The 14,930-nt window shown below is 35.9% G+C and overlaps 1 protein-coding gene across 3 annotated transcripts in view; it reads right to left on the reverse strand.

Annotated features, from left to right (window-relative positions):
• LOC131151112 (O-fucosyltransferase 1) overlaps positions 1–14,399 on the reverse strand; it is a 56,368-nt gene extending 41,969 nt beyond the window's left edge. For 2 of the 3 annotated variants that reach the window (XR_009135692.1, XR_009135691.1), the window contains exons 1-5: positions 14,074–14,399; positions 13,715–13,877; positions 13,286–13,364; positions 13,092–13,162; positions 4,366–4,454 (exon numbers count right to left, since the gene is read on the reverse strand). Coding sequence is in view for 1 of the 3 variants with exons in the window: in XM_058102315.1 (XP_057958298.1) it covers positions 4,366–4,454; positions 13,092–13,162; positions 13,286–13,364; positions 13,715–13,877; positions 14,074–14,081 (410 nt within the window). In the remaining 2 variants the exon portion in view is untranslated. The remainder of the gene's footprint in view (positions 1–4,365; positions 4,455–13,091; positions 13,163–13,285; positions 13,365–13,714; positions 13,878–14,073) is intronic. The other variant, XM_058102315.1, reaches the window with a different exon arrangement.
• Positions 14,400–14,930: the final 531 nt, after the last annotated feature.

Consider the following 14,930-nt stretch of genomic DNA (forward strand, 5'->3'; position numbering starts at 1 on the left):
TTTGAAATGAAGTGAAACGTGAGTTCCCCCCATCCCTTTGTATCTCCTCTCGCCTCTCTTCCCCTTCGTTCTTCTCTTCAATCTCTTCTAACCTCTCCCTTGGCTGCAGGTCCTTGCATCAATTGGCCTTTGTCCTATTTAGGGCTTCCTTTGTTGAGTAATCCTATTTGCTAAGTTTTGTGATCCGGTCATGGAGATGGTGTTTGAGTGTTTAGATGGGTGGAAGGATGCTCTTTTTTCTCTTGAAGGTAGAATTACTCTCATTTAGGCATGTCTTTCTAGTATCACGTTGTATTTTCTTTTTATTTTTAAGATTCCTATGGGGGTTGCTAGCAAGATTGAGAAAATAATGATCAATTTCCTGTGGTCGAGGATTGGGGGCCTTAGGGATTATTTGGTGAGGTGGGAGGAGATGTGTAGGTCTAAACGATAGGATGGTTTGGGTCTTGGCAATTTGGTATCTTAAAAAAACAACTCTCTTTGCTAAATGGCTGTGGCGGTTCTTGATATTCATGATTTTTTTTTATAGCAAAAGAAATTTTCTTTCATAGGAAGAGAATTTACACAAGGGAGACACTAGATATTCATGTTAAATGAGGGGGTATGAGTGAAGATGGGCAGGGTCAAAATGGATTGTGTCATTCGTGATCCATTTACCCATTTATGACCCATTTATATAAAATATTTGACCATTTATGACCCTACTCACTTAGACATGGGTCAACCCATTTAACATTAAAACATCAGAAGCCAATTGTTGAATATTGGAAAAAGCTAATAGCTTCAAACATTATCATTGCCACAACTTCCCTCCATCTTATAGGGTTAAATACCTGAATTATAATAATAATAATAATAATAATACGTAATTACGAAATACATAACTAGTTAAATAATTAAATAGTTGAATTTCAAATGATAAGTGTAGTCAATATTATAATTATGTACGTATGTACATACATATCTAAATCAAACCAAATCACATATGTATGTATATAATTATATAATTATGTACATACCCTAACACTTTACAAAATTATGCACATACATCCCCAAATTATTACATAGTTTAATTTCAAAATAACAAGTACAGCTAATATTATAATTACATACCAACATAATTATGGACATATCTAAACCAAACCAATTACGTAAACACATACATACGTGCATGCATGCATATTAATTGGTTTTCAAAATTGAACCCATCCAATTTTGTACACTCATAATTGCGTTAAATATTTGAAGATGTCCATGATTACAAATTATGTATAGATCTCCGAATTGTAGTATTGACGATGTAATTAATTATATAATTTGATTTCAAATAATAGTTGTAACCAATACTATAGTTACATATCTAAATAATTACGGACATAGCTTAACTTAACCAATTATGTAACCAAGTACATGCATGCATGCATATTAATTGGTTTGCATAACTGAACCAAATTAATTGCATACACTCACAATTACATAATTACGTACACATTTGAACCAAGGTGTCCATAATTAAAGATTTTTGAACTATAATATTGATTACATAATTAATTATATAGTTTAATTTCAAATGATAGTTGTAGCCAATACTATAATTACAAGGGGATGCCAACCTGTCATACAAAATGTCAACTACTCTGTAGAGTGTCACAAACGTCAAGAATTACATTATGACCACTCACAATTTGCCCACTATGCTAATTGGAAACAACAGCAATCCACTGCTCTTTGCAAATCTGAAGCGACGTAGTTGTATCTTTGAAGGCTCTCTTTTTTCTTTATTTCCAAGCACGCCAAAAGGTGGCAATAGGGATAAGATTCAAAGCCTTTCACTTCTCCTTGGTAGCTTTGATGCCTTTCCAAGCCCAAATCTCCCCTCCCACAGAATTTGCAGCTACCCACTGATATTCAGTCAAGGACAGAGACATGTTCCACAAATTCCTTGTCCAGAGGCAGTGGAGAAGAATGTGGTTGACAATCAGCTATACAAAGAAAACATCTATTTGCAACCATAAGCCCCCTTGTCTGTAGATTGTCAAGGATTAAAACATTTCCATGTGTAGACTCACAACAAATGAAAATCTTTGAAGGGGCTGCTGTCCTCCAAATGTGAATCCAAAGGGAGTTGTTGAAATTTGTTCCCATCCCATTGAAGAGAGCTTCTTGTAGAAAGATCTAACATTGAAACACCATTTTTGTCCAAACCCCATTTTGGTTCATTGAGAAAAGTTTTGGTATCAAAAACTATAGAGATTGCTGGAAAAGTCAAAGATTGCATGAAGATCCATGTCTCCCACATCCCTAGTAAAAGGAATATTCCAAAAAATCCCATGATCAGTGATTTGGAGATGATGACTGATGAGGGCATCTTTGTCACAAGCCAAACTGTAGATGGAAGGAAAGGCAGCTCTAATATTACTGCTGTCACACCACACGTCATGCCAGAAGTAAATGTTGGCCCCATTGCTCAACTGAAATCTCATATATTGGAAAAAATTATCCCTACCTTTCATGGAGGGTACAGAATAAATTATTTGGTTTACTCGGAGAATGTTGAGTTTGTCCGGCAACAGTGGAAGATTTTTTGGCAATTTCTTTTGTTGATTTTGGCAGGAAAAAGGAAAGGGCAATGCTCTAAAAATGTGCTTCCTTTGTAGCTTTTTTGGGGCTGTGGATGGAATGCAATGCGCATATATTCTCAGAGAAGTTGTCATCTTTGCCAGTCTGGGAGAAGATTCATTATATGGCTTCCCTTCGATGTGTGGATCATGGGAATTTTAAGGGGGTGAGCTTTTCAGATATTTAGCGAGATTGGCGATATTTGCTGGACTGTTAATGTGAGCTGATTGTTTGTTTTTTTCTTTTTTCTTTTCGGTTTTCTTCTTTAATTTGCTAGTATGCACTAAATAAAATTTACTATAGGGTAAAAAAGATAAAGTAAAAGGAAATCAACTCATGAAAGTGGAACTAGAAAAACAGAGAGAGAGAGAGAGAGAGAGAGAGAGAGAGAGAGAGAAACTAAAAGGGAGCAAGTTAGGGAGTCATGCATTTCCCTATGATTACAAGCTAAGTCAGAAGGATTTTCATAGGAGACAATCCAAGCCATGGGCACCTTTGTCAACCAAGTCTGTGTTATCAAGGCAACCTTGAAACTTACAATTGAAAGATACCATCATACAAGTAGTTTCCAAATGTCCCTTGGTATGTGATGCATGTCATGCCCATGCCATTGTACATCCAAGGACAAGGTTAGTAGAATTTCTGTTCTACAAAAACATTGATAAACGTCTTCTTTTAGCCTGCTTTAGACTGCAAGATAAAACAAGGAGCTCTGCTATGATGGCATCATCCGAAGCAGTAGACTTATAGATGAAAAAAAACACAATAGGCCCATAATCAGCCTGATTCAATTTGGTCTAGTTTTCAAAAGAGCAATCATTACAATAGGTTTCAATAGAAACCAATTTGAAGCACCTGTAGGTTGAGCAATCAAACAAACAGGAGAAGTCACAGCTACATCATTTCAACATTAATGACATGCTCCAAAAGAAACTGAAACCCAAGCAATGCCAAAATCTTCAACAAAATCCTCATGTGCCTCTATCCCCCCAATACCTTCCTCCTAGCCACCCCAAACACTGCCTCTACGTGAGGGTTTGTTTCTTTTCTTCCACATCAACTCCAAACAAAGGGCTCACCCCATACAGGAAAACATGCAAAGGGACCTCCACCCATATAGGAAGAATTAAGCAAAGAACAAACCTACGTAGGATATGTCAAAAATAGATAAACTCTGGCATAGTAATTTGCACAACGATAATTTTTAAGTGAACATAATGTTTACTTTCTCTTCTAGAACAAAAGGAAGAGGGAAAGATTGAGGCATTTCTTTATTCAACATCCAAAATAGGTAACAGATAAATTCTTAAAAGCCCAAAACCAAGTTCCTTTAGAACTACAAGGCATTCATCCAGAAGGTCTCATCCATGAACCCCTGTTACAACTTCTAACAGCCCCATCAAAGAGTCAATCTCGGATTATCAATACAGACATGGAACACATGCACAAATACTCACGTACACATATCAACCACATCATTTTCTAATTAAAACAAAATAGATTGTCAGTGTTAACTCCAGTTACCACCATATCTCTAAACCTATGTAAATATTTTTTTTCCAATTCTACCAATGCTAATTACAGTTATTATATTCTGACTTCCTAGTCTCTTGAGAAATTCCACACAGCATAATTATGTTCCCTCCATGTCACTTTAATGATGAGAAGCCCTAATGTGTTAGAAACGCACTACATGCTAAGCAAATTGTATGAATCACAAACTATGAAGTAATTTGAAAGACATACCTGTCATCATGCCAGAAGGAGTTTGCATCCAACTCAGGCAGCACGAGTGTAGCATTCATGATTCGTGCAGCAAGGACCGCATTACAAATCTAGAGCATCCAAAATAGTATATATTAATTCATATGAGCAGCCTCATTCATAGGCAGCATCTGTGGTATTAAAGGTGTTTGCAGGAAAACTTTATTATTTTTCTTCAAATTGCTAAAATTCTGAAGTAGAAGACTGCTTCAAAACAAATCAATATCAACATTAGATAATTGAAGCCCAGCCGGGTTGGCTCAAGTGGTAAGGGCGACTTGTGACTTTGGTAACCCCAAGGTCATGGGTTCGATTCCCCCTTGAGAGTTTACCTCGGTGAATTATCAGGAGTGTGTCAATGGGCGGGCGGGTTTCACCCCCCCGGGTTTGGTGCCGCACCATAGTGTTCAAAGTGGGCAATGGTGGCTGGAGTCCCCAGGTTATCCAAAACAAAAACATTAGATAATTGAAATATAATGCCAAGTCAATTGTAAGATTCTTTTTTTATTAAAAGAAAAAAACAAAAGAAAAGTATATAAGAGAAAGAAAAAGAAAGAGAATACAAAATAGTAGAATAATCCTTCAAAAAAAAGAAAAAACTATATAAAAATCACCCTCAATCAACCAAACCAATAGGCCAAGATCCCGTACCTCCAAGTTTGCACAAGAGATGACAACCAAAAAATCCTCGTTCACCACTAAATCCCTTTAATCCAACCCTTTAAACTCTCTAGGCTTCCCGAGAAAGACTAGAAAGGATTTGCAATATTGGAGAAACAAGGAATAGTATTACAATCCAAATATTCCAAAGTGCAACCAATATTGAGGGAAAATAGCATATCCATCAAAATTTAGCTCTACTCTGCCCCATGGAGGTGGGCAACACAAAGCCATATTCCCTAGAATACGCAACCTAAGGCTGCTCTTCTGCAGCCCATAAGACACAATTCAGACCTAAATGCATCCCCTTTAGCAGTAACTGTTTCCCTGGAAGGTTAATATCCAAAGATGCACAGAGACTGATGCAAGTTTTGGAGAAAATACGACATCCATAAATAGCAACAGGCCTTGCAATTTTAACTAACTCCAAATGACCAATTTTCCCTACATGCAAGTATCAACAAACAAGGTAATTAAACTTAGAATTCTAAACAGTACTAGGTTTCTATAGCTGCGGCATACTTAACAGCTAGAATTGGGTTGTTTTGGGGAGTGGGGGGTTTATGACTTTGTAACTAGTCATCTGCATCTGATATTAATGTCAATAGCATATTTGGCACTTAAAAACATGCTACTGTAAGTACAACTTTTCATCAACGATTAATGCCAAGGAAAAAGAATTAACACCAAAATACTTCATAGAAAACCCATCAAAACTAAGCAAGACCCTTGAAGATGCAGCATTAACGTTGCCATCATACAACGATAAAAGAGCACCCCATAAGAGCTATTGGCATAAAGAAATGGATTTTTTGTATCCAAAAAACAAAATGAGCTTGATGGAAAACACCAATTCAAGATTAAAGTGAACTCTAAACCCAAGTATCACAGTTTTTATTTTTTGCTGTACCCCCCCCCCCCCCCCCTAAATGTAAAGACCCAGGAAAAAACAGAGAGAATGGATCATATTTATATTATGAAATTAACAGTATTAGCTCGCACACCCTATTCTTCTGTGTGCAACTCTTCCTGCAATGTTCAATTCTTTCACCCTATGAGATTCCTTTGCACAAACTGCTAATTCTTTTTTCCTTTTTGTACCAGAAGCTTCAACTGGCTTTATCCTTAATAGCCATCCATTGACTTGAAAGCTCCAATCTTTCAAAGAGAACAATCCCTGTGGGAAATCCATTTATACCTATTCTTGCTAGAATAATCTTGGCATCACTTCTCCCAGAAATGACAAGATCTGACGTCACTAGTCAATAGCACCAGAGTTAATTTATTAATGCAATGGGCAAAAGCGGAGGATAGGGACAGGGATTCTTTTGATAATAAATCTTTTATCGTATCCATACCTTTAATACCAGCTAGACATGTCTCATGTTTCTCTAATAATTTTCAAGATGAGATATTTATATGGTCATTGCACTCACTGTTTCTTCAAAATCTATACTTTTCAGTTTTTGCATTTCCAATTGCAACCTAAAATTACTGATGAACCCTGTGGTTCAGGCTGTCACGTTCCATTAGACAGTACATTGCACAAATCTCCTTCATAGTTGAGATCCAACTCCAACAATTGAGAGCATTATGGAGGAACTTTAGCTTGGAAGAACACATAATTTGAGTTTTAGTACTTCACAAAAAGTGTCCAGCCTCAAATAACCCCTTGTATCCTCAGTGAGTACCAAAGCGACGACATAAAGGACATTTAAATGAAATGCTTTAGTGAAATGACAATTTATAATAGCAGTTTCAAGAATATATTGAACTATGATAATAGCTTCATCAGAATGGTGACCTATATTTCTTCCAGTTTTTTATGCGAGCACTGTCCAGGGATTAAGTTTAAAGTCAAAATTTGAAGCACTTGCTAAGCTGAGTGCTCTTTTGGAGGAACTGAACAAGCCCAAAAGATTCTTACGTACCCATTAAAAATACAAAGACTCAAAACAATGGGAATTCAGATCATAATTCCAGGTGACCACTCAAATGGATTAAAGATAAAGAGAACCATAGGAGTTACCAAACATTCTTAATGAGGCAATTAACATTTTGGGGCTTTTATTGGTAAGATTTGAACCTTTGATCTCCCACAACCCACACCACAGTCCTTTACCACCTAAACCAGGTCTCAGCGGCTTGAGGCAATCAACATTTCAAGAATCATTAATGTAATTTTGTGTGGTTGCCAAATATGCACCCTTGGAACTTCAAGGTTCACTCTTTGGAGGATTACTGCAGGAACTCTGTGTCTCCCTAAACCCTAATCATATTTTGGCAGAATTGGTAAAGTACAGCTTCTGCTGATTAAGTCTATTTCCTTTTTGCTATTATTCAATGAACCCTCTCCGCCACTATGCTTTTTCTTTTTCTTGAGAAGTTATTTGTGTCACTAAACATTACAAACAAAAGTATTATGCCAGTTTGTATCTGTCAAAAATTCCAAAAACAAAAACTAGAAACAGAAACTGAAAACCTCAAACAGAAACTAAAAAATGAAAACTAGCAACCAGTTTGGTATGTTCCTAAAAGATAAAAATGAAAAAACCTAATTGAATGCATTTTTTTCTTTTTTGGTTTGAATCAAATAACAATTCATTATTGTGCCACCACTAAATCACTATAAAATTCTTGTTCTCAAGTCCTAAGCAACTAATGGTACAACTATTAAACTTTTATAAGATCAACATTTAAAAATAGATTTAAACATGGAATCAATTAAAATATGATTAGAATCGTGAAAAAACAAAGAACACACATTAAAAGATATTATAATAAAAAAGAGAAATCACTATACTTATGCCTTTAAATTCTCTTGGGTAAACAGTACCCAATAAGAATTATACTATACATCCAAACTTGAAAAGGATGAAAATATTTTAATTTATAAATTTCTTAATAAAAAAAATCTGTAAAATAATGATTTTATTCATAATCAAGCATATTTTGGATAGTAGAGTACAGTTAGCATCAAGTTACCACAACAACCGAAAATCATATTTGTGACAATAGTTGAAAACTTTCAATAGAAACCGGAAACTATAAAGACAACAGAGCCAAGTGTTCCCTTACTTTTCCCTTACTTTTCCACAACAAAAACTGAAAATGTAAAAGAGAAATGAAATGAAACAAGGCTCAAAAATTTGCCAAAATATCCCTTATTAGTTATTACAAACAGAAAAAAAAAAATTTTAAAAAAAAAGATGCCTACTAGCTCCCTCAACCCCTTGACCCCCCTCACTTTTCTTCAAAACCAGCCTTTTTCCTCTGAATTCCTAACCAACTTGAGCTCCTGGGCCCCACAATTTCTTTGTCATATAATCCACTCACCACTCAGGAACCAAGCTGTCTTCTCTTCATTGGATGCAAACTGATGTACAGTAACAAAAACTGTTCCTCAATGGATAAGGTTTCTTTCTCTTCATTTTTCATTACTAAATAAGATGCATTTTCAAATAGCTTGGAAAAGTGTTACATAAACATTTTCTTTGAAAGCACAAAGCTAATGCTAACCATTCAGAGAAGTAAGTCTTCTTTTAGTGTCCAGCATTAACAACTCATGACTTCAGTTTGATATTTTTCTCATATGTAATCTTTTTTAGGGCCTTGTTTGGTTCTAACACCCAAAAAAAAAAAAAATCCAAATTCAATCATCAGCAATCCATTGCCCAGAATAAAATTTTGATAGTGATGTAGAATGAGGAGGCTAAAAGAGGAGACAAGGAATGGAGGACACTTTCCTTTAGATCAAAAGTTCTTCTTGCATGGTGTAGTCACTAAATGTGTCATTTTAGGCCTCAAAGTTGTGTATTCCTTGTCTAACCCAAGATGTGGTTGTTACATCAGGTATTTCTTTTTCTGTAAATAATCTTCTTTGGCTCTTGCATAGTTCCATAATGTCAGCTGCTATCCCAGCTTACACAGTTACTGTTCTAAATATGGCCACTCTAGATGGCTAAAATAGACTCAATCACTGTACCTTTTGCCATAGTTGTCAAATCGAGATTCGAATTGTGAATCAAAATCCCAATTTCATTAATCGAGAATTGAGAATCAAATCAAATATTAAGACTCGATACAAAATTTGAAAAATCGATTCCGAATGACATGCATGTGTGTACAACAAACAAAATAGTAAAATATATTGAAATTTCAACAAATATGAATTGATACACTAAAAGCTAAAGAGTCAAAAATAAAGCATTAAGTAGATATGCTAAAAAAATAACATAAGGATTCATGAAAATTTTTGAAAAAATTATCCTTTATATCTATGGTGGAAGTGCAACATATATTAACAGTAAAAAAAATCATGTGTACGCTTTTTTTAAAAATAAATAAATAAGGGGAGGAATCGAGAAAAAATAATAAAAAATAGAACTTTATCATTTTTAAGGGAATGAATCAACAAGAAATAATAAAAATTTGAACTTTACAATGCTTAATAAAAAAAATGCTATAAAGAAAAAAAAACAACAATGTAGCTAGTAGAATTGTATATGATATTACAGCAAAACAAATTGTTATTAAATTTGACATCTTCTAAGAATAGAAGATCCTACAATTATGCTTGATCTATTAAAGCCACAATATTTGTCCTCCTCTTGTTGTTGTTGACTAGTTGTTTGTGGGGGGTGGGCCAACAAACAGAAGAAATAGTTGTGATACCAGCCAACAAGTATCAGCTAATAATTAATCATAAATCCCAGCAGAGGCCAAGGAGAAAAGAAGCAGTCTTCAACCAAGGTGTTAACTCCCTCATTGACCACTCAATATGCACAATCATTTCCTTCTCTGATGGTATGTTGGATGGAGCATTCCAACTCTGTTTTATAAAGAAACAGTACAGATACCAGCCAAAAAAAGTATCAGCTAATAACTGATCATAAATCCCAGCAGAGGAGGAAGGGAAAAAAAGTCTTCAACCTAGATGTTAACTCCCTCATTGATCACTCAATATGCACAACCATTTCCTTCTCCGAGGGTCTCTTGGATGGAGCATTCCAGCTCCATTTTATTAACTTCTTGAATCCTGAATAAGGCTTTATGGGACTAGCATTCGTTCACCCAGTTCGGATCTGAGCAAGTGAAAAGCATAGTGAATCTGATTCTACAATACTTCTCCTCACTCCCCACTCCCAGGCAACACTCATCCATTTCCTTAAGCTCCATAGTTCAGCAACAATGCTGGTGGTAAAAAATCATACAAAATGTGCATAAACCCATGTCCAACCTCTGTCAGATTTTCTCAGATCCTGCTGCCAGGCCAGGGTTGCCCTTGCAGCAGCCATCAGGTGTTTCAGTTTAAAAAGGGAGAAGGGGGAGGCAGCCATCTAATAAGATGGACTTTTGTGTGATCCTTTCTGCTGCCTTCATCATCAAAGGATGCTCTAGCATCATCGCTTCGCCTAACAATTTTGTGGATGACTTGCCTAGCTGCATAATTTTGGTCTCCAACCACAACCTGGTTTCTCGCAGTCCATAACAAAAAAGAAACACACACAGACATATACTTGAACTTACAAATCTGTCCTAAGCATTTGACAGCAGCCAGTCATGGAGTGGTTTTGAGAAAAAGTTGTCATCTTGATGAGTCATAAAGTTCCAAATATTCCTAGATTCAGAACAATCTCAATACATGTAAGGCTGTTTCTGGTTCCAAGGAGCATCTCAGGAAAATGGAGCTTTCAGTGATGCCCGATTTGGCTCTGAAATCAAGAGTATGGAGTCTGTCATACGACTCATACCCCAGCAAGAAAAATTAGCATTTTGATTTTCTGCAGGCATTTAATTTTCCAAATTGTTTGCCAAAGTTACTTTCATTCTCCAGCCCCCTGCTAACAGAAAGAATAGCATAGGAACAGTTGATTGAATATTCTCTCTACCCTCTGTACAAACTCATATTAAGACATCACTGCTTTCTCATTCCATGGAAGGGGGATGCTTCTCAGTTTGGTAGCCAAGTCCATTAGAAGCGTGTCCTGCAGTTCTTCAATGTTCTAATAGCTGTCTTCATTAATGAAACCTGAGACACTCTTCCAGATGGTGAAGCCAGTCAAGAATGTTTATAACATCATTGAATGGGCATTCTACAACCCATCAATCATTCTGAAAAGGAGATTTTTTACACTCTCCATTTAAATCCTACCAAAATGAAAGGGATACACATAGCTTATTGAGGACAGAGCTCAATTTTTTCATGATGGTTCTCCCAAGATATCACTAGTCATTTGCAGTCACACTCTCCACAGTCAAGTTCCTTTCCGGTTGGGGAGTATGACTGAAGACCGCCATCACCATTCAGGCCACCTGGTTGGCATACATTTTAGGTGTAGTTTCAGGAAATGAAATGCATGTATTCTCTATTTGTTGTATATACAATATATTTTCATGTTGTTCAGAGAATAATTTGTAATTTTGTGTTTTAGTAGGCTTAGGTAATACAAGCATTTGGTAGTTGTATGTTGGAATCAGACTAATCAGTAATCAATTTGAAATCAAAAAAGTTCTTGTGTTCCTCTTCTTTCTCCCTCCAGAATAAAGCAACTCTTCTTCCGTCCTTCTGGTTTTCTCTTTCTCTCTTATTTCTAATCAGTAATCAATTTGAAATCAAAAAAGTTCTTGTGTTCCTCTTCTTTCTCCCTCCAGAATAAAGCAACTCTTCTTCCGTCCTTCTGGTTTTCTCTTTCTCTCTTATTTCTGTCTCTTGCCCTTCATCTTCCCGCTGTCCAGCATCATGCATTTCTTCAAAATGGAGGAAGAAAGTACTACTCTTGCTAATTAGCGATGTGATATCCCAAAAGCAAAAAGATAAAGATACTACCATGGTTTTAAATAAAGGCCGCGATCGTTACGTAACGCCATAATGGTTTTTTGGGTTACCATACCATTACACACCGCGAAATCGGTGGGAAGAAAATCATGGCCGTAACGGCCATTACAGACCGTGACCGTTACATAAAGGCCGCTAAGACCGTTACGTAACCGGTACAGGACTGTCACACTTAAAAATTATTTTATTTTTTACTTTTTCTTCTCACTTTTTCCCTCTCTTTCATATATCATTCTCAATATACCTAGTGGCAGAAGGAGGAAAAGATTATAATGAGGATGACAATGACACAAAATTTACTATTTCTTTAAATACTCACAATAGATGCATTAATTAACAATTTAAAAATACAAACTTGTCAGGAAAACATTTTATTTTGATAATATTAGTAATGTGATATTTATGTTCTATATTTTTCAACTTCAACCTTCCTTCTTTTCTAGCTATTTTATATTTGTATTATTCGTACGTCTTATGTGTCTAATAGATTAATGGAGTGTATAATGTATTTTGCTTTATTAATTAATTTACCACACATAAGAATTTATCACAGATAAGAACGATGAGAAGCATAAATACACATACACACGAAATTTTTCTATTAATGGTGGTTTAAAACAAATGTAAACTTGTTGCCCTTACCAAATAACTTAGTTACACGAACTAAAGGATCTAAAATACACTACAACTCTTTCTAAGAAGGGCTAAAAGCTTAAAACATGCAAGTACGCTAATATGCACAAGGTTGGGCGTGCTTCAAAAAAATTCACGGCCGTGACACCTACTTCCCGTTATGTAACATCAGCTACTCCCGCTTCCCATTACACCCATTACTGTTACGTTACGCTACCCGCTACCGTGATTTAAAACTATGGATACTACTTTCCTTCAGCTTATCTTTTGATCTCTTCAATATTTAGCTTAGTAACCCAACAATTTCAAAGATAGGCAAAAAGATGCTTCACTTCCAAATCATCTTCAGCCAAAATAAACAGATACAGAACAGCCCCAATTAGATACAAAAACACAATTATTTTCCTGATTTCATTTAGCACCAAAACAAACAGAACCATAACAGGAAGGCAAACTTGTGTACATTAAAAAAGAAAAAGCAGCAGACAAACCCACAGAAAATTTTGCAACAAAAACTTTATGAGGAAAGTATGCCTAAATTATGCAACAGTGTCCATAGGTAGGATAAGAAGCCAACCGCAGTGCGTTGCTGATTCAGACCACCATTACATCGAACACGCAGATAGCCATTGCTCTCATTAGGAGGAGCTGCCACCGTGGAAAAAGACAAAATAGACCCCAAAATCAGAAACTGTAGAGTCATAGAATTTCAGTATGACATTAGTATCATTCCACATAAACATCCTTGTGCAGAAAAGGAAAATTACGGACGGGGCCAATCAGATCGTGGCGCAGATGATGGCCTCCAACCCCTGGAAGAAGCAGACCCCCAAATCTCTTCTAAATCAATCTGCATAAAATGTCAAAAACAAATTATTAATTTTGGAAACACATTAATCAAATTATTCATATTAATAATAAAACATTTTTTTCATATAAAAAATCCGTTGTAAGCCTGTAAGCCACAGCACATGTTTGTTTGTTTTTTTTTTTTAGACTAGAACAGTTAGTTAAGTGGAGCCATTCAGGATCCTAAAAGTTGAAGCATGGAAACTAAAAGATGAAACAGAGTTCCTTGAAGTTCACGGGTAGTTTGATCAAGAGTCTGGAAGCACTTATCAGGTTCCAAAAGTAACAAAGGTAACCTAGAAACTGCCGGATCTCTAAATTGAATACCCCTCCGAAATAGTTTTAACTGACCTTAGATGGAGACGCAGGTCGGTTATTCCCTTTAAGTGTCGCAAAGAGCGAGATGGAACAGATCAAGATAACAACGACGACGATCATGGACCTCCCCAGCAGCGCTCGTATTACTCCAAATTGCTTTTGCCGATGATGGTGATGATGAAGGTGATGCCCAGGCCTGCACGAACAAAGAAACAGTTCCAGAGAAATTGCAAAATGGATCATCAGTGGAGGAGAGATCCAAGAAACTGGATTTTGGAAATGCTCTCGATTAAGATTTTCGAAATGCTTTCGTTGCTCCAGAAAACAAAATTGAATTGATGCTTTCAAAAAGCGACAAAAAGTATAATGGAAATGCCAGTAATCGTTCGTACCTCCTCATGTCTGAAAGGATGTGTTGCGAGATCTAGCTGCTGCTTCTTCTTCTTCTTCTTCTACTCTACTACTATATGGAGTTTCTTCGATGTGTCTTTTTCTTCTACACTGAGATTTGAAGCGATTGAGCTGCCGAAGTCTGCAGAATGAGCTGGGGTGCTGTTGAAGCGTGTTCGTTTTGGGCGGGCGCAGCGGTGATGCTCGAACGCTGCTCGGTACTCGCGGCAGCGGGAAGGGAGTAACCCACGAGAAAATCTCTTAAAAATTAGCCACCCCTTTCGTTAATAATTTAAACATAAAGCACATGTTAATGAAAAATATGGTTGTCCCCCTTTCCTCTTCAACTCCTTTATATTCCACTCCTTTATTTTTCATCCCTTTCTCTATAAACGGGTTATTTCCCTTTCATTTTATATGATACACAAAGCATTCTTAAAGAGAGTAGACATATAAAAAGGATGAAGGAAGAGAAAAGAAGGGATAAAATGAATAGAAATATTTTATATAAGGTCATTTCTAAATCATCTTATAATTTTTCCTGAAATAGTAAAGTTGTTGATCTCATCGGCCTGTGGAATAGGTATAGTAGAACCATGTAAATTTCTATCTCATCTTTATTTATTTTTCTGCATCTATTATAACACATTATAAGTACGAGACTCTAACTATCTAAAATATTTATTCAATTTATATTTAATTTATTTCTTATAAGTTTTACTCCATAAGAAAATAATATTCTCCAAAAGAGAATATGTCTATTCAAGTTTAAAAAATATCATTCTCTAGAAAAAATTGTAAGATAGTTTTCATGAAGAGGCTATATATTTAAATATTTCATCTATATATTTAATCTCTC

The sequence above is a fragment of the Malania oleifera genome, chromosome 3 (genome assembly GCF_029873635.1).
Source record: "Malania oleifera isolate guangnan ecotype guangnan chromosome 3, ASM2987363v1, whole genome shotgun sequence".
NCBI classification, from domain to species: domain Eukaryota; kingdom Viridiplantae; phylum Streptophyta; class Magnoliopsida; order Santalales; family Ximeniaceae; genus Malania; species Malania oleifera.